Raw genomic sequence first — 18,398 nt, 5'->3', positions numbered from 1 at the left:
CCGCCACCCCCCTCTCCATGTCCTGGGCACACAGGTGACCCCCAAGGATGTGTGGCGGAGGCGCAGACTCCCCGTCCCCACGAGGCGCCAGCGGCTTTGCTGGGCCGGGCCCTGGGGGGATGCGATGCTGGGCTCCAGGGAGGGGTTCAGCAGCCAGGGCTGTGGCAGTGCCCCAGCACCAGCCCGGCACCTTCCCACTGGCCTCCATCCCGCATCCCGCTGCACCTCGGGCATGCTCCAGCCGCCAGCCAAGGAGCCTGGCCTCCTGCAGGTGGGGAGCTCCAGACACCCCTCTGCGGCACACGGCTCCGGGGGGGCCTCACTCCGCTCGAGACTGACTGGCACAAGGGGCTCAAATGTCAGGGGGTCAGAAACACTGCGTCAGGGAGTAATCAAAGAGCCGGCACAGAAACACAGCCCAGGGGGGTTTCAAGGTCACGGTGGGGGCCGCTAGCGTGGGGTGCTACTGGCATAGATCATAGGAGTGAAAACCTGTAGTATACTTGAACACCCTAAAAGTACCTGTATATATCGTGATCACTGCCTGTAGCCGCCTATGCCTATAGCCAGCTGTAACTATAACTGCCTATACCTATCTAAATTTGTAGAAACTCAGTGACGTGGCAATATAGGAATTCTCCTGTGCAAAAATAAATAATTTATTTGTAAATGACAATATCTGTAGAAATTCAATGACATGGCAACATAGTAATTTTCTTATGCTAAAAGAAATGACTTCTACTGCATGGAATTAGTCCGCAGAGGGCCGAACGTGGCTTTATCAGTTGCTGGGTCCGTTCCCCTGTGGCTGCGAAGCTGCCTGGCTCCTGGTCATCAGCTAAAGGGAAAGGGAAAAAGAACAAGTGAAAATGCTGTTTGCAAAGAGTCCCTGAGTGGAGGCCACTGATAAGAGCCTCGCTGGTGCAGGAAGGGCTGTAACATCAGCTCACGCCCCTGAACAAAGCGCCGTGAGGAGCAGCAGGGCAGGCGCTGCCCTCTCCTCCCAGCAAGCCCCGCTCAGGATGAGCCCAGCGTGCAGCGAGCCCACAGCACGTCAGCCCTCAGCGCTTCATGCCGTAGCGCACCCGACGCGGGAGCGACGCCACGCGCTCTGCTCTGCTCTGCACTGGCTGCCTCACCTCTGGATCCGGCGCCTGCAGCTGCATGGAGCAGCCCGTGTGCTGTGTCCTGAGGCTGCTTTCTCCTTCGCTGCTGGTGCTGTCAAGGATGGAGAGGGATGCTTTCAGAGGAAGCCAGCCCACCCACGTCAGCGCTCTCACTGCTAACTGAGCACAGGTCCTTCACACCAGGGAGACTTTGCGGGGGCTGGGAGGAAGCTTCTCCTGAGCCCTGACCCACTTCTTTTGGAGCAGAACCACCAGATTGTACTCAAAGAGCAGAGAGGAAAGCTCAGGTGAGGGCGCTGCCTTGGACAGGGACCAAGGCGCTCTGCGACACTGTCTCCCAGGGACCCTTTTGCCCGTTCTACTTGGCTATAAAAGTCTACCTTTGCTGTTTGACACGTGGATAAGCACCAGCCGCGTTACATGGAGTGACACCCTTTCAGCTGCAAGCACACATGAGGGCACCCAGGTTTGCAGCGCAAGGGGACAAGGCAGAGGACTGAAATGCATTTGTCACTGCCGCCGCTGCTGGGTCGCTGCCGCCTGAAGACGCGAGTGCGCCAGGCTGAGGCTGCGCCCCTGCTCCCAGCAGAGCAAAACTTGTTCCTGCAGCGCCGCCGGCCCCTCACCCTTCGGGGCAGCCCCGGCGCGGCTGCCTGGAACGGAAGGCAGAGGTGTTACCTTGGCTGGCTCGGAGAATATCTCGATGGGCCGGACGTGAAGGGTTCCGAGCGGGAGCACTTGGCAGGCCTCTGAGGGGACGGTGACGCACCTGCACGTTCACAGGCCCCTCTCTTCCTCGCTCTGCCCCTCTTGCCGGCCGCCTTCTTCCTGGCCTTCCCTCGTGAGGTGGGAGCGGGCAGCTGTGCATTCCTGCCGGTTGCCGTTTTCCTTGGTCTCCTCGGCAGCTGGGCCTCTTCTGCAGGAGGTCCAGGCTCCTTCTTCATGCAGCGACCTGTGCGCCAAGGAGAAACATCTCCTCAGATGACACAAACACAGCGCTTCACAGAAACAGTCAATGCAGCCGGAGAGATTCAAGACCATTCAGGTAACAAAAGTAGAGCCAACTGCCATTCCAGCAGCATACAGCTTTGCAACCAAGATCTTTGAGGATACTGAGTTCTAAGGATTTCATCTTTCTTGCATAAAATGGTGGAGGATCGAAGATTTGTAAATTTTGGAGACCAAACAGGGTAACAACATCTACTGAGTTTGGAACATGCCCAGTGTTCCTGCAACGTAAAGGAAAACCGTGCGTGTGTCAGTCTGTGTTTTGCCCATACCTTGGCACTTGCTTCGTGTCCAGGGTGGCTCTGCTGATTCTTGTCTCTGCCTCTTGGCTTTAGGAGGCATGGAGTCCTCAGCTGCTGGGCGCAGCACACAGACGAGCTAAAGCAAAACAGATGTCTGTCTGTTTCCATGACAGTTTATTCAGACTTATCCCCATAAAAGCACTGCAGAGCATCCCCCCTCAGCAAGGTGAAGGTTAGTAGGGAACTGTTTGTTCGGAAGAGGTAGGTATCGTTTGCTGACACGTGCATTTGCTCTTACCCAGAGCTTAGGAAGAATGACTGGCTATCACAGGACCTGAGCAAAACTGGACCTGGCAGCATGAGCCGGTCCTGCTGAACAGAACCACCCCGTAGCTGGGGCCTTGCCGCCAGCCAGCCAACAACCCTACCTGCTCCTGTTCATGCTTGTGCCTCTCACACCTACACATGACCCTGGAAAGCCAGTGCCAAGCATGGGGAAAGCAGCCCTAGAGTCCTGTCAGGGTAGCTCTGATCAGGTTCCTGATATTGGCCTGCTATGAGTGGCATCTTAAAAACCAAATGCAAAGACAAAAATCAGTTTAACAGTGATTTCCAAGTCATGCTGCCCACAGAAGTGCCCCTCTTGGCTATCCTTGTTATAACGTCATGTTTTCCTGCCGGTTAATTGCATCGAGGAATAACAAAAGGAGACGACAGAAACCCACAAAACAAAAATAGGAACTAGAAAGGAAAGCATCTGTTATCTTTGTGAGATAAAGTCGTCTTCCACCAGCCAGCTGCCATAGGAGGTGGATGGGACTTGTCCTTCCTGTCAGCACGACCATTTAACACGTGGTAAGCTATGAAATTTTGTCAGATCTCATTTCTATTCATACTGACTTTACTATCACCTAGGACAGGAAAGGCCCAGAAGAACCAACCAGCAAAACACAACGTCACTAGTTAGGACCGTAAGAATGCAAAAGAGCCGTGAAAGAGAAAATGAGCGAGTGTAGCGTTTTCCTAGCTTCTCTGTCCTAGCAGCGAAGCCCAGAGGACTGCCTCTTCCGCGGGCACCCCCCTCCCCGACTCTGCTCTTTAGGTGTACGGAAGCATTAAAGCACCAAGCGGTCTAGTTGGTACCTGTCCAGTGTTCTTGAACAGCAGTAACAGCTTCAGCAGCACCAAGACCTGGTGTTCTCTCCATAGCAGAAATACCAGGCAGCAATATCGAGAAGCGTCTGAATCCCCTGCTGAGCGCTGTGCGGCACTCAGCACTTCATAAACCCACCGCTCCTCGCTTAGCCTGAGCTCCCGATAGATTCACGTCCTTAACCTTTCTCTCTCTCTCTCTCTTCACATCTACCCTGCGAGACATTCCTCCATCTCCTAGATGGACAGCCTGCGTTGCCTCCTTCCCCTCTTACCTACACAGGTTACACGCCTCTGCTCCTCTCCCACCTGAGCTGTGAGCCACACATGCTGGTTTTAACATCACTCGGATGTGCAAGGCAAACATTTCTGTTGCGCAACTCCAGGGCCTTTAGTTTAGTTTGCGTTACTAGAGCTTTCAAAATCATTATTTGTCAGTAGGTAATACAAGAAAATACTAAACCTCGTGATCCATCCGCTCGTAGATAGGGTACCGCAAGCCACAACTTTGACACGGCAGGGTGACGGGCTCATCATCTGCAAAGCAAAGCAGAGTTACATCCCCTACCAGAGAGAAGTCTGGCGCAGTTGGATCCCTACGCAACAGGCTGCTGTTCTGTGTCACAGGACGGCAACCTGAGCACACGTTAAGGCAACAGTTACTCTAGTCACACTTGCTGAATTCATTCCACATCAGCAAATCCACGCCATCCAGCGTGAGAGTAGTGTTTTGGGGTCCAAGATAGAGCCAGCGGGCTGCTAAAAAAGCCCACGACTGCCTCCAATAAATCCTTTAGCACCATTTCTCCTTCCACAACCAGCTGACGCTTCATGTCTGCCCCGCTGATAATAGTCTCAGCGATGTCCGGGACGTCACTGCAGAGATGCGCAGTGCTACAGACGTGACCCCACATCCAGATCTTACCTACCCTGCTGCTTAACCGAGGAGGAGTGCAGCTGCCGCACAACCCCAGGCAGAATGTGCCGCGAGCAAACAACTCCCGCTTTCATTGCGAAGCTCGATACTTTGAGACAAAAGAACCGGCAGTGGCCTGGGCTCTCGCCCCAGGGACCTCAGCAGTCCTCTGTGTAGCTGGCTTATACCTTTGCAGTTCTGTTCCACGGGAAAATCAGCCCACTCCCAGTGGCTCTGGAGCTGTCATTACCCAGTGTTTTCCCAGAAAGAGTTACAAACCCTTACGCTTGGATCGGCTGCCAAATGTCCCATATGAAGCTGGTTATTACTCATCTCTGCACCTCACCTCGCTTCTGATTTCTTTGTGCTGCTGAAACATTGCTTCTGCTAATGTCCTTAAGGGGTGTCCCCTACACAGCTGCTATAAATCTGCTTTTCTAGCCCCTTGGGCATTCCCCACAGTGGCCCAGCACAGTTACCTGTTCCTGATTCTCTTCCACTGTGCCGGAGGTCTTGCAAATGTGCATCCTCATCCTCAAAGTCAGACGGTGCACTTCCTCGGGTTTGTACCCCCACTAGCCCGCAGACCCGAGGATGTTCTTTCAGGTCTCGCACCAGTATGTAGCGGTGGCAGTTTTCGCATTCCTCCGTCCGTGTGCTGCAGTAAAGTTCATGGTCAACCATGGCTCTCAAAGGCAGCTGTATTTCGCAGTAAGGGCAGAGGACAAGTCGCAGAAGGCACACAAACGCCTGGAAAATAGAACGAGGGATTATTCTTCACATATGGAAGAGCGAGGCAAAGGTGGAGGGAGGTTCCCCGTTTGCTGAAGAGCTGAGCGGTCCATTCTTTCTTTAGCCAGATCTAAAGCTACGCTGAAGGATAGCCTGGAGTAAGATAGCACGTGAGAAATGTGAAGACCAGCAGGCTGTGTAACCTGTGTAGTCATAAACACGCCAGCTGAAGCACTCCGAAGACTCAGGACATTCCTTTAAAACCTGTCATACTTGGACAGCAGATTCCTTCCCACTGTGCTTCTTGAAGATAGCTTTCAGGGCCAGTCTCAAAACCCAGTCCTGATCCCATTGCACTGGGCACTGCTAAGAAAACTTCTCCGTGTGTGTTCTGCGAGGGAACAGATTTACAGCTCACTTACTACTCGGCAAGAATTGCTTGCCTATGTCCTTCACCCGCGACTGAATGACAGGTAAGTTGCCCTTCCAGAGGGGTTACAGAGAGATGAAAGCCCTGTTAGAATAGCAGATGCTGCAAGAATACGTCATCATTTGCTTTACAGGCAAAACTAGAACCACTACGCACAAACGTGCAGGATGAAGTGCTTCCAGGGGTTTGACCTGGTCATATCTTCACCGTTTGAAAATCCTTTGTTTGTCAGCAATAAGCAGACTTAGGTGGCACTTGCAGAGCTGTCTGCAAGGGGGGGCCATAGGAAGGGAAGGGGCTGACATTGATTACAGGATTGCCTGTGACGGCAGCCAACTGGAGTCAGAAATTGAAAAAACCCCTGTTGATTTTACAAACTCTTTTCAAAGTCTGTTGGACATCATGACTTATTAAAATGCACATGACCACTGCAGCAGTCAGAAATGCGTCATGTGAAAGGACCGGAAGAAGTGGAGTTCATCATATTCGGTGTTTCTGAAACAGCGCACCATTTTTCATCCTCATCACTAACAAGGACAAAATCACCAATTATCGCAGATAACCCTTGGATATGAAGACTTGAGCAGGCTCCACTGCTTGAAGGCAGTTTCCAACCACCTTCTCTCAGAGGGTGTGAATTTAGGGCTCGATAAAAAGGGTGCCTCAATCACAATTTGCAGTCCGGCTCCTGGCTGACAGAAAGGCTCTGGAATCGGTGCTTGGAAATGCCATCGAGTAGCTTCAAAACATCTCCTAACATCAATAGATGTTCACCAACCTTGTGGTCCTCCAAGTGTTGTTTTTCCATCTTCATCCCACACTCGCAGGTAACCTACAATAAACAGACCTCATGAGATTAATTGCCACAGAGGACAGCAGTTTTAGAGGAGGAATGCGTTTCTCACCTCCACGTGCTCAGATGCAAAATGGTTCTTCATTTCCGAAATTGGGATGTAAACCTCGCAGTACTGGCACGCTGCAAGAAATCTGCTGCAGTGGACTTCATGAATCGTGAAATTAGAGGCAGGAATATCCTTGTTGCTATGAGAAACATCACAGAGGTTACTTTGCAGAAAATAACACTGACCACAGCTGCAAGCAGTTTTTCACAGCACAAAAATCCTAAGAAAGCTTTTGATGAATTCATGGTTTAGAGAACCGAGTAACTAAAGAGCAAGGCAAGCCCAGCCAGGCCTCCACGTTCCTTCATAGGTGGGATATTAACGCCTATAGCATGCAAAGGTCACAATGTTCACACTACATGGAGATAAAATCAAGGGGGGTGGGTTTCATTATGAGAAAGGCAAATTTTGCAGCATAAACAAGTTATCACCAGGTTCAAGGTGATGAACTAATTAGTAAACTCATCCGTGAAGATGACAGTTTCTTCCTGAAACTAACCGGGCTATGAGAGGTCGAACAGTGCTCTGCTCGGAAAAACTACAGAACAGACCCTCTTGGGCCAGATTTGCTCAGTGAATGATAGCAGTAGCCATCTTACTCTGGAGCCAACACTCCTCCGCTCACCCCCTTCCCAAAAAAAGACTCATTTTCCTGTCTGGAGGACAAGGCAAGGCTTACAAACAGAGAAGATCCAAAAAGAACTGAGGCACTCTGAGCTTCGCCCTTGTTCCTGCCTCAGGCAGGTAGCATCCTTTCTAGACGATGCTCCCCAGACTAAAGCACAACTCAGAACACCAACATTAGTTCTATAACCTGTTGTGCCTTCCCATGTCACCAAGGAGAAAACCAGCAGAGCTGTTCAGTTTTCTCCTTGGCCAGATCCCGAGCAGGCAACAGCCCGGCAAAGCAGCAAAGTCCAACAGCAGCATCTCAACTGCACGTACACAGCTGCTTGCAAACCAGCCGGGCTGATGCTGCCAGAAACTGCTTGGAGTCCCACGTCCCTTTGGGGAAAAAAAGGGAATGTCTTTAGTTGCTTGTACTCAGGAGGTAACTTCTGAGCTGGCATCGCTGTCGGCGAATGTATTACCGACACCGGTGTGGCTGGGAAAAGGGAAGCGTCATCAGAGAGAAGCAGGAGGTGCCTCTTGGTTCTGTTTTCAACATCCCGGCTTCTGCCAGATGCTGAACCGGAACTTGGAACCATGGAGTTCACGTGTGCCTCGCTGAAAACCAAGTCTTTGTTTCTACCAAATACTTTGGTTCCTGCCTACGTGCTCAAGTCAGAAACTTGAGTCAAGGCTGAGCAGGTTGTCAGGCCCTGACACTGCAGAACCACATGCCAGCCGTTTGTAATGAAGGGGGCATGTTCGTTAGTGAGCTGCCCCTCCCAGCCCGTGGCAGCGTGTCAAGGGGATACGTATGGATGTGTGTGCAGTGATGGCTCCCGGAGACCCCTGGCAGCCTCCGCTGCATGCCTTACCAGTGACCGCACCGCAGCGTTGCCGCCTGGTTATCGGCGGCCGAGGGCATGGCTGTGTCCTGGGATGAAGAGCCGGGTTCCTCCTGCTGCCTCGGCCCCGGGCCTCCCTGGCGGGGGGCAGGTGTGTAGGGAGGAAGATGGTGAGGGAGGTGGGTGTGTAGGGGGGAAGGAAGATGGGGACGGGGGTGGGTGGGTGGGTGGGCAGGTGGCTAGGGACGTGGGTAGGTGAGCAGAGAGCTCAGGAGAGACGGCTGCGCTCTCAGCACTGCAGGGAAAGCGGCTACGGCAGTGCGAGGGGCCTGGTGCGGCGCAGCACTGGCAGAGCTGCTCCCCGCTCCCGGCTGTGGGCGCTCCCAGCTCTGCGGGGATGGGTCCAGCCCAACAACGCACCTGACAATCCACCCAACAACGCACCCAACAATCGACCCAACAATCCACGCAACAATCGACCCGCGCTCCCCAGCACCGTGGCAACGGGCGGTGGCACGCGGCCAGGCCCCACCCCCTTTCCCGGCCGGGACCCGCCCCCTTCCCTTCCACGGCCAGGCTCCGCCCCGCCGATGCACTCGGCCCCGCCCCACTGCTCCTGGCGGTGCTTCAGCCCTGCCCCCGGGCCAGCCCGGCCGGCGGCTGCGCAATGCGGTTCCGCGCTCTCCTCATTGCGGCTGGGGCAGGGCACGAGGGCTCTTACGCGCTCTCCTTTTTGTCCTGGATCTCTGCCCTTGCAGGTGGAAGAACAAGGATGTGTACGCAACAGCGATCCACAGCTTGAGGGTGCGTGAGCTGCAGACTCCGGCGTGCATGACTGCAGCGCGTGCTGGCCTTGGGTCCATCATTCCCCTGCAGCTCCAGACTATGCTGAGCCCTCTAGAGATGGAGCTGAGGACGTGCGGGCTTCCCTACATTAAATGGAGTTCCTCGAGGTGAGGAGAACTGCAAACCTGAAGATCAAATGTGAGGAAGAGAGAAAAGCCTACACAAGTGTGTATATTCTTGTTCTGTCAGCGAATGGTGAAAAAAAAATCAACGTGTGCGCAACAGTTGTAGAGCTAGTTGTTGGCATCCAGAGCCTGCAGCTCCTGCGCGTAGGAAAGCTGTGTTATTACCTGTCTGTCGCGTATTGCCCTTTCCAAGAGCCGGATACATGTCAGAAGAATATTTACTCTTGAATCTTGTCCATTTCCTGGTAGAAGTGTATCTGTAGCTGAGAAATGACTCGGAGTAAGTGCAAACACACGCGGAGCTGACGGAGACCAAGGGGAAAACTAAGCAGAAGGCGCGGCTGGGAGCCGCTTTGTTCCCGTCTGGGATGCGTGTTCCCAGGCAAGTGCCACAGGGAAGCGCGAAGGAGGTCGATGGAAGTTTGTGGCGCTGGTGTTGCTGCCAGCAATGCGCTTGGGGGTTGTTCCTGGCCCGTGGATGGCGCGTTTGGTTTGGGTTTCACGCCCCCGTTCCAAGGCCTCGGCGCCTTGGGTGGACTTGCTCCCAGGGGCCGGAGAGCTGGGAATGCCGGTGTTCTCCAAGGCCGGGAGTACGGCTGTGAGTCAGAAAATGCTGCTAATGTCCGTCTTCTCCTTCCAGAGAGCACGTCCGAGTGGAACATATCTGCATCTTGGCCCTGAAAGGCGTGCTGCAAAGTTACTTGATACATATTTATTACAATTAATTATTTGTGATTACAAATAACACAGACTTTGTATCGATGCTGTTTATACCTCGCTGTGTAAATGAAGCTTCTTATCCTGCAGAAATGTCACACCGGTAAATACCCTTCACCGGCTGGTTTTCTCAGAGGGATGGTCTGAGCCCTGCAAGAGGAGGAGCTCGGGGGTGGGGGCGGCACTGGCTTTTTGTTTCTTTGGTTGGTTGGGTTTTTTTAATGCCACTAGAATGGAAGTGCTGCAGCGGTTTGCCTGGAGCTCAAATGGCCTTCTAATTAAAGCTTTTTCTAATCATCATCACTTCCTTGTGCTCTAAATCACTTGACCTTGTCTGTAACAGGCTTCTTTGTCAAAGCAGAGATTGGTTTGTGATTTTTTTTTTTTTTTTTACAACTATCTATTCATTCAGAATGTAAAATTACACTACACAATGGCAGAACTCTGGAGCTGGGTATTAGTTCTGGCTTGGTGTGTGTCCATCTCGGTACCGTTCGCAGCATTAACCTGTTAAGTGCTCTTGGCCATGGAGTGTAACTTGCATAAAGGAGATTCTTAACATCCCTTGAGATGTATCGTGTCCTTCTTTGGGGCTGCGCTGGTGCAGGGGAACGGAGCTGCTGGAAACAACGCTGCAGACTGTCTGGCCTCCCGCAGGTGGGGAGCTCCGGACACCCCTCTGCGGCACACGGCTCCGGGGGGCCTCACTCCGCTCGAGACTGACTGGCACAAGGGGCTCAAATGTCAGGGGGTCAGAAACACTGCGTCAGGGAGTAATCAAAGAGCCGGCACAGAAACACAGCCCAGGGGGGTTTCAAGGTCACGGTGGGGGCCGCTAGCGTGGGGTGCTACTGGTATAGATCATAGGAGTGAAAACCTGTAGTATACTTGAACACCCTAAAAGTACCTGTATATATCATGATCACTGCCTGTAGCCGCCTATGCCTATAGCCAGCTGTAACTATAACTGCCTATACCTATCTAAATTTGTAGAAACTCGGTGACATGGCAATATAGGAATTCTCCTGTGCAAAAATAAATAATTTATTTGTAAATGACAATATCTGTAGAAATTCAATGACATGGCAACATAGTAATTTTCTTATGCTAAAAGAAATGACTTCTACTGCATGGAATTAGTCCGCAGAGGGCCGAACGTGGCTTTATCAGTTGCTGGGTCCGTTCCCCTGTGGCTGCGAAGCTGCCTGGCTCCTGGTCATCAGCTAAAGGGAAAGGGAAAAAGAACAAGTGAAAATGCTGTTTGCAAAGAGTCCCTGAGTGGAAGCCACTGATAAGAGCCTCGCTGGTGCAGGAAGGGCTGTAACATCAGCTCACGCCCCTGAACAAAGCGCCGTGAGGAGCAGCAGGGCAGGCGCTGCCCTCTCCTCCCAGCAAGCCCCGCTCAGGATGAGCCCAGCGTGCAGCGAGCCCACAGCACGTCAGCCCTCAGCGCTTCATGCCGTAGCGCACCCGACGCGGGAGCGACGCCACGCGCTCTGCTCTGCTCTGCGCTGGCTGCCTCACCTCTGGATCCGGCGCCTGCAGCTGCATGGAGCAGCCCGTGTGCTGTGTCCTGAGGCTGCTTTCTCCTTCGCTGCTGGTGCTGTCAAGGATGGAGAGGGATGCTTTCAGAGGAAGCCAGCCCACCCACGTCAGCGCTCTCACTGCTAACTGAGCACAGGTCCTTCACACCAGGGAGACTTTGCGGGGGCTGGGAGGAAGCTTCTCCTGAGCCCTGACCCACTTCTTTTGGAGCAGAACCACCAGATTGTACTCAAAGAGCAGAGAGGAAAGCTCAGGTGAGGGCGCTGCCTTGGACAGGGACCAAGGCGCTCTGCGACACTGTCTCCCAGGGACCCTTTTGCCCGTTCTACTTGGCTATAAAAGTCTACCTTTGCTGTTTGACACGCGGATAAGCACCAGCCGCGTTACATGGAGTGACACCCTTTCAGCTGCAAGCACACATGAGGGCACCCAGGTTTGCAGCGCAAGGGGACAAGGCAGAGGACTGAAATGCATTTGTCACTGCCGCCGCTGCTGGGTCGCTGCCGCCTGAAGACGCGAGTGCGCCAGGCTGAGGCTGCGCCCCTGCTCCCAGCAGAGCAAAACTTGTTCCTGCAGCGCCGCCGGCCCCTCACCCTTCGGGGCAGCCCCGGCGCGGCTGCCTGGAACGGAAGGCAGAGGTGTTACCTTGGCTGGCTCGGAGAATATCTCGATGGGCCAGACGTGAAGGGTTCCGAGCGGGAGCACTTGGCAGGCCTCTGAGGGGATGGTGACGCACCTGCACGTTCACAGGCCCCTCTCTTCCTCGCTCTGCCCCTCTTGCCGGCCGCCTTCTTCCTGGCCTTCCCTCGTGAGGTGGGAGCGGGCAGCTGTGCATTCCTGCCGGTTGCCGTTTTCCTTGGTCTCCTCGGCAGCTGGGCCTCTTCTGCAGGAGGTCCAGGCTCCTTCTTCATGCAGCGACCTGTGCGCCAAGGAGAAACATCTCCTCAGATGACACAAACACAGCGCTTCACAGAAACAGTCAATGCAGCCGGAGAGATTCAAGACCATTCAGGTAACAAAAGTAGAGCCAACTGCCATTCCAGCAGCATACAGCTTTGCAACCAAGATCTTTGAGGATACTGAGTTCTAAGGATTTCATCTTTCTTGCATAAAATGGTGGAGGATCGAAGATTTGTAAATTTTGGAGACCAAACAGGGTAACAACATCTACTGAGCTTGGAACACGCCCAGTGTTCCTGCAACGTAAAGGAAAACCGTGCGTGTGTCAGTCTGTGTTTTGCCCATACCTTGGCACTTGCTTCGTGTCCAGGGTGGCTCTGCTGATTCTTGTCTCTGCCTCTTGGCTTTAGGAGGCATGGAGTCCTCAGCTGCTGGGCGCAGCACACAGACGAGCTAAAGCAAAACAGATGTCTGTCTGTTTCCATGACAGTTTATTCAGACTTATCCCCATAAAAGCACTGCAGAGCATCCCCCCTCAGCAAGGTGAAGGTTAGTAGGGAACTGTTTGTTCGGAAGAGGTAGGTATCGTTTGCTGACACGTGCATTTGCTCTTACCCAGAGCTTAGGAAGAATGACTGGCTATCACAGGACCTGAGCAAAACTGGACCTGGCAGCATGAGCCGGTCCTGCTGAACAGAACCACCCCGTAGCTGGGGCCTTGCCGCCAGCCAGCCAACAACCCTACCTGCTCCTGTTCATGCTTGTGCTTCTCACACCTACACATGACCCTGGAAAGCCAGTGCCAAGCATGGGGAAAGCAGCCCTAGAGTCCTGTCAGGGTAGCTCTGATCAGGTTCCTGATATTGGCCTGCTATGAGTGGCATCTTAAAAACCAAATGCAAAGACAAAAATCAGTTTAACAGTGATTTCCAAGTCATGCTGCCCACAGAAGTGCCCCTCTTGGCTATCCTTGTTATAACGTCATGTTTTCCTGCCGGTTAATTGCATCGAGGAATAACAAAAGGAGACGACAGAAACCCACAAAACAAAAATAGGAACTAGAAAGGAAAGCATCTGTTATCTTTGTGAGATAAAGTCGTCTTCCACCAGCCAGCTGCCATAGGAGGTGGATGGGACTTGTCCTTCCTGTCAGCACGACCATTTAACACGTGGTAAGCTATGAAATTTTGTCAGATCTCATTTCTATTCATACTGACTTTACTATCACCTAGGACAGGAAAGGCCCAGAAGAACCAACCAGCAAAACACAACGTCACTAGTTAGGACTGTAAGAATGCAAAAGAGCCGTGAAAGAGAAAATGAGCGAGCGTAGCGTTTTCCTAGCTTCTCTGTCCTAGCAGCGAAGCCCAGAGGACTGCCTCTTCCGCGGGCACCCCCCTCCCCGACTCTGCTCTTTAGGTGTACGGAAGCATTAAAGCAGCACCAAGCGGTCTAGTTGGTACCTGTCCAGTGTTCTTGAACAGCAGTAACAGCTTCAGCAGCACCAAGACCTGGTGTTCTCTCCATAGCAGAAATACCAGGCAGCAATATCGAGAAGCGTCTGAATCCCCTGCTGAGCGCTGTGCGGCACTCAGCACTTCATAAACCCACCGCTCCTCGCTTAGCCTGAGCTCCCGATAGATTCACGTCCTTAACCTTTCTCTCTCTCTCTCTCTTCACATCTACCCTGCGAGACATTCCTCCATCTCCTAGATGGACAGCCTGCGTTGCCTCCTTCCCCTCTTACCTACACAGGTTACACGCCTCTGCTCCTCTCCCACCTGAGCTGTGAGCCACACATGCTGGTTTTAACATCACTCGGATGTGCAAGGCAAACATTTCTGTTGCGCAACTCCAGGGCCTTTAGTTTAGTTTGCGTTACTAGAGCTTTCAAAATCATTATTTGTCAGTAGGTAATACAAGAAAATACTAAACCTCGTGATCCATCCGCTCGTAGATAGGGTACCGCAAGCCACAACTTTGACACGGCAGGGTGACGGGCTCATCATCTGCAAAGCAAAGCAGAGTTACATCCCCTACCAGAGAGAAGTCTGGCGCAGTTGGATCCCTACGCAACAGGCTGCTGTTCTGTGTCACAGGACGGCAACCTGAGCACACGTTAAGGCAACAGTTACTCTAGTCACACTTGCTGAATTCATTCCACATCAGCAAATCCACGCCATCCAGCGTGAGAGTAGTGTTTTGGGGTCCAAGATAGAGCCAGCGGTCTGCTAAAAAAGCCCACGACTGCCTCCAATAAATCCTTTAGCACCATTTCTCCTTCCACAACCAGCTGACGCTTCATGTCTGCCCCGCTGATAATAGTCTCAGCGATGTCCGGGACGTCACTGCAGAGATGCGCAGTGCTACAGACGTGACCCCACATCCAGATCTTACCTACCCTGCTGCTTAACCGAGGAGGAGCGCAGCTGCCGCACAACCCCAGGCAGAATGTGCCGCGAGCAAACAACTCCCGCTTTCATTGCGAAGCTCGATACTTTGAGACAAAAGAATCGGCAGTGGCCTGGGCTCTCGCCCCAGGGACCTCAGCAGTCCTCTGTGTAGCTGGCTTATACCTTTGCAGTTCTGTTCCACGGGAAAATCAGCCCACTCCCAGTGGCTCTGGAGCTGTCATTACCCAGTGTTTTCCCAGAAAGAGTTACAAACCCTTACGCTTGGATCGGCTGCCAAATGTCCCATATGAAGCTGGTTATTACTCATCTCTGCACCTCACCTCGCTTCTGATTTCTTTGTGCTGCTGAAACATTGCTTCTGCTAATGTCCTTAAGGGGTGTCCCCTACACAGCTGCTATAAATCTGCTTTTCTAGCCCCTTGGGCATTCCCCACAGTGGCCCAGCACAGTTACCTGTTCCTGATTCTCTTCCACTGTGCCGGAGGTCTTGCAAATGTGCATCCTCATCCTCAAAGTCAGACGGTGCACTTCCTCGGGTTTGTACCCCCACTAGCCCGCAGACCCGAGGATGTTCTTTCAGGTCTCGCACCAGTATGTAGCGGTGGCAGTTTTCGCATTCCTCCGTCCGTGTGCTGCAGTAAAGTTCATGGTCAACCATGGCTCTCAAAGGCAGCTGTATTTCGCAGTAAGGGCAGAGGACAAGTCGCAGAAGGCACACAAACGCCTGGAAAATAGAACGAGGGATTATTCTTCACATATGGAAGAGCGAGGCAAAGGTGGAGGGAGGTTCCCCGTTTGCTGAAGAGCTGAGCGGTCCATTCTTTCTTTAGCCAGATCTAAAGCTACGCTGAAGGATAGCCTGGAGTAAGATAGCACGTGAGAAATGTGAAGACCAGCAGGCTGTGTAACCTGTGTAGTCATAAACACGCCAGCTGAAGCACTCCGAAGACTCAGGACATTCCTTTAAAACCTGTCATACTTGGACAGCAGATTCCTTCCCACTGTGCTTCTTGAAGATAGCTTTCAGGGCCAGTCTCAAAACCCAGTCCTGATCCCATTGCACTGGGCACTGCTAAGAAAACTTCTCCGTGTGTGTTCTGCGAGGGAACAGATTTACAGCTCACTTACTACTCGGCAAGAATTGCTTGCCTATGTCCTTCACCCGCGACTGAATGACAGGTAAGTTGCCCTTCCAGAGGGGTTACAGAGAGATGAAAGCCCTGTTAGAATAGCAGATGCTGCAAGAATACGTCATCATTTGCTTTACAGGCAAAACTAGAACCACTACGCACAAACGTGCAGGATGAAGTGCTTCCAGGGGTTTGACCTGGTCATATCTTCACCGTTTGAAAATCCTTTGTTTGTCAGCAATAAGCAGACTTAGGTGGCACTTGCAGAGCTGTCTGCAAGGGGGGGCCATAGGAAGGGAAGGGGCTGACATTGATTACAGGATTGCCTGTGACGGCAGCCAACTGGAGTCAGAAATTGAAAAAACCCCTGTTGATTTTACAAACTCTTTTCAAAGTCTGTTGGACATCATGACTTATTAAAATGCACATGACCACTGCAGCAGTCAGAAATGCGTCATGTGAAAGGACCGGAAGAAGTGGAGTTCATCATATTCGGTGTTTCTGAAACAGCGCACCATTTTTCATCCTCATCACTAACAAGGACAAAATCACCAATTATCGCAGATAACCCTTGGATATGAAGACTTGAGCAGGCTCCACTGCTTGAAGGCAGTTTCCAACCACCTTCTCTCAGAGGGTGTGAATTTAGGGCTCGATAAAAAGGGTGCCTCAATCACAATTTGCAGTCCGGCTCCTGGCTGACAGAAAGGCTCTGGAATCGGTGCTTGGAAATGCCATCGAGTAGCTTCAAAACATCTCCTAACATCAATAGATGTTCACCAACCTTGTGGTCCTCCAAGTGTTGTTTTTCCATCTTCATCCCACACTCGCAGGTAACCTACAATAAACAGACCTCATGAGATTAATTGCCACAGAGGACAGCAGTTTTAGAGGAGGAATGCGTTTCTCACCTCCACGTGCTCAGATGCAAAATGGTTCTTCATTTCCGAAATTGGGATGTAAACCTCGCAGTACTGGCACGCTGCAAGAAATCTGCTGCAGTGGACTTCATGAATCGTGAAATTAGAGGCAGGAATATCCTTGTTGCTGTGAGAAACATCACAGAGGTTACTTTGCAGAAAATAACACTGACCACAGTTGCAAGCAGTTTTTCACAGCACAAAAATCCTAAGAAAGCTTTTGATGAATTCATGGTTTAGAGAACCGAGTAACTAAAGAGCAAGGCAAGCCCAGCCAGGCCTCCACGTTCCTTCATAGGTGGGATATTAACGCCTATAGCATGCAAAGGTCACAATGTTCACACTACATGGAGATAAAATCAAGGGGGGTGGGTTTCATTATGAGAAAGGCAAATTTTGCAGCATAAACAAGTTATCACCAGGTTCAAGGTGATGAACTAATTAGTAAACTCATCCGTGAAGATCACAGTTTCTTCCTGAAACTAACCGGGCTATGAGAGGTCGAACAGTGCTCTGCTCGGAAAAACTACAGAACAGACCCTCTTGGGCCAGATTTGCTCAGTGAATGATAGCAGTAGCCATCTTACTCTGGAGCCAACACTCCCCCGCTCACCCCCTTCCCAAAAAAAGACTCATTTTCCTGTCTGGAGGACAAGGCAAGGCTTACAAACAGAGAAGATCCAAAAAGAACTGAGGCACTCTGAGCTTCGCCCTTGTTCCTGCCTCAGGCAGGTAGCATCCTTTCTAGACGATGCTCCCCAGACTAAAGCACAACTCAGAACACCAACATTAGTTCTATAACCTGTTGTGCCTTCCCATGTCACCAAGGAGAAAACCAGCAGAGCCGTTCAGTTTTCTCCTTGGCCAGATCCCGAGCAGGCAACAGCCCGGCAAAGCAGCAAAGTCCAACAGCAGCATCTCAACTGCACGTACACAGCTGCTTGCAAACCAGCCGGGCTGATGCTGCCAGAAACTGCTTGGAGTCCCACGTCCCTTTGGGGAAAAAAAGGGAATGTCTTTAGTTGCTTGTACTCAGGAGGTAACTTCTGAGCTGGCATCGCTGTCGGCGAATGTATTACCGACACCGGTGTGGCTGGGAAAAGGGAAGCGTCATCAGAGAGAAGCAGGAGGTGCCTCTTGGTTCTGTTTTCAACATCCCGGCTTCTGCCAGATGCTGAACCGGAACTTGGAACCATGGAGTTCACGTGTGCCTCGCTGAAAACCAAGTCTTTGTTTCTACCAAATACTTTGGTTCCTGCCTACGTGCTCAAGTCAGAAACTTGAGTCAAGGCTGAGCAGGTTGTCAGGCCCTGACACTGCAGAACCACATGCCAGCCGTTTGTAATGAAGGGGGCATGTTCGTTAGTGAGCTGCCCCTCCCAGCCCGTGGCAGCATGTCAAGGGGATACGTATGGATGTGTGTGCAGTGATGGCTCCCGGAGACCCCTGGCAGCCTCCGCTGCATGCCTTACCAGTGACCGCACCGCAGTGTTGCCGCCTGGTTATCGGCGGCCGAGGGCATGGCTGTGTCCTGGGATGAAGAGCCGGGTTCCTCCTGCTGCCTCAGCCCCGGGCCTCCCTGGCGGGGGGCAGGTGTGTAGGGAGGAAGATGGTGAGGGAGGTGGGTGTGTAGGGGGGAAGGAAGATGGGGACGGGGGTGGGTGGGTGGGTGGGCAGCTGGCTGGGGACGTGGGTAGGTGAGCAGAGAGCTCAGGAGAGACGGCTGCGCTCTCAGCACTGCAGGGAAAGCGGCTACAGCAGTGCGAGGGGCCTGGTGCGGCGCAGCACGGGCAGAGCTGCTCCCCGCTCCCAGCTGTGGGCGCTCCCAGCTCTGCGGG

The 18,398-nt window shown here is 52.5% G+C and overlaps 2 protein-coding genes across 2 annotated transcripts; both read right to left on the bottom strand.

Annotated features, from left to right (window-relative positions):
• Nucleotides 1–639: 639 nt before the first annotated feature.
• LOC102058191 (uncharacterized) lies at nucleotides 640–6,915 on the bottom strand. Its single transcript, XM_055701056.1, has 8 exons — nucleotides 6,513–6,915; nucleotides 6,386–6,439; nucleotides 4,925–5,195; nucleotides 3,993–4,066; nucleotides 2,408–2,513; nucleotides 1,806–2,079; nucleotides 1,140–1,218; nucleotides 640–838 (listed from the first exon to the last, which is right to left on the bottom strand). The coding sequence occupies exons 1-8, from the start codon at nucleotides 6,543–6,545 to the stop codon at nucleotides 782–784; spliced, it is 948 nt and encodes a 315-aa protein (XP_055557031.1). The 5' UTR covers nucleotides 6,546–6,915; the 3' UTR covers nucleotides 640–781.
• A 3,760-nt stretch (nucleotides 6,916–10,675) lies between these two features.
• LOC129735288 (uncharacterized) lies at nucleotides 10,676–17,242 on the bottom strand. Its single transcript, XM_055701033.1, has 8 exons — nucleotides 16,552–17,242; nucleotides 16,425–16,478; nucleotides 14,964–15,234; nucleotides 14,032–14,105; nucleotides 12,444–12,549; nucleotides 11,842–12,115; nucleotides 11,176–11,254; nucleotides 10,676–10,874 (listed from the first exon to the last, which is right to left on the bottom strand). The coding sequence occupies exons 1-8, from the start codon at nucleotides 16,582–16,584 to the stop codon at nucleotides 10,818–10,820; spliced, it is 948 nt and encodes a 315-aa protein (XP_055557008.1). The 5' UTR covers nucleotides 16,585–17,242; the 3' UTR covers nucleotides 10,676–10,817.
• Nucleotides 17,243–18,398: the final 1,156 nt, after the last annotated feature.

The sequence above is a fragment of the Falco cherrug genome, chromosome 1, assembly GCF_023634085.1.
Source record: "Falco cherrug isolate bFalChe1 chromosome 1, bFalChe1.pri, whole genome shotgun sequence".
In the NCBI taxonomy this organism is placed as follows: domain Eukaryota; kingdom Metazoa; phylum Chordata; class Aves; order Falconiformes; family Falconidae; genus Falco; species Falco cherrug.
The sequence above is the reverse complement of the archived record's forward strand: the minus strand, read 5'-3'. Positions and strand labels throughout refer to the sequence as shown.

Coding starts and splice junctions, on each gene's coding strand:
- LOC102058191 (XM_055701056.1), bottom strand. CDS start 6,545: ATGAAGAACCATTTTGCATCTGAGCACGTGGAG. Junction 2,080..2,407: donor GACACGAAGCAAGTGCCAAG/GTATGGGCAAAA, acceptor CTTGGCGCACAG/GTCGCTGCATGAAGAAGGAG. Junction 839..1,139: donor TGCAGGCGCCGGATCCAGAG/GTGAGGCAGCCA, acceptor CTTTCCCTTTAG/CTGATGACCAGGAGCCAGGC.
- LOC129735288 (XM_055701033.1), bottom strand. CDS start 16,584: ATGAAGAACCATTTTGCATCTGAGCACGTGGAG. Junction 11,255..11,841: donor TATTCTCCGAGCCAGCCAAG/GTAACACCTCTG, acceptor CATCCTTGACAG/CACCAGCAGCGAAGGAGAAA. Junction 10,875..11,175: donor TGCAGGCGCCGGATCCAGAG/GTGAGGCAGCCA, acceptor CTTTCCCTTTAG/CTGATGACCAGGAGCCAGGC.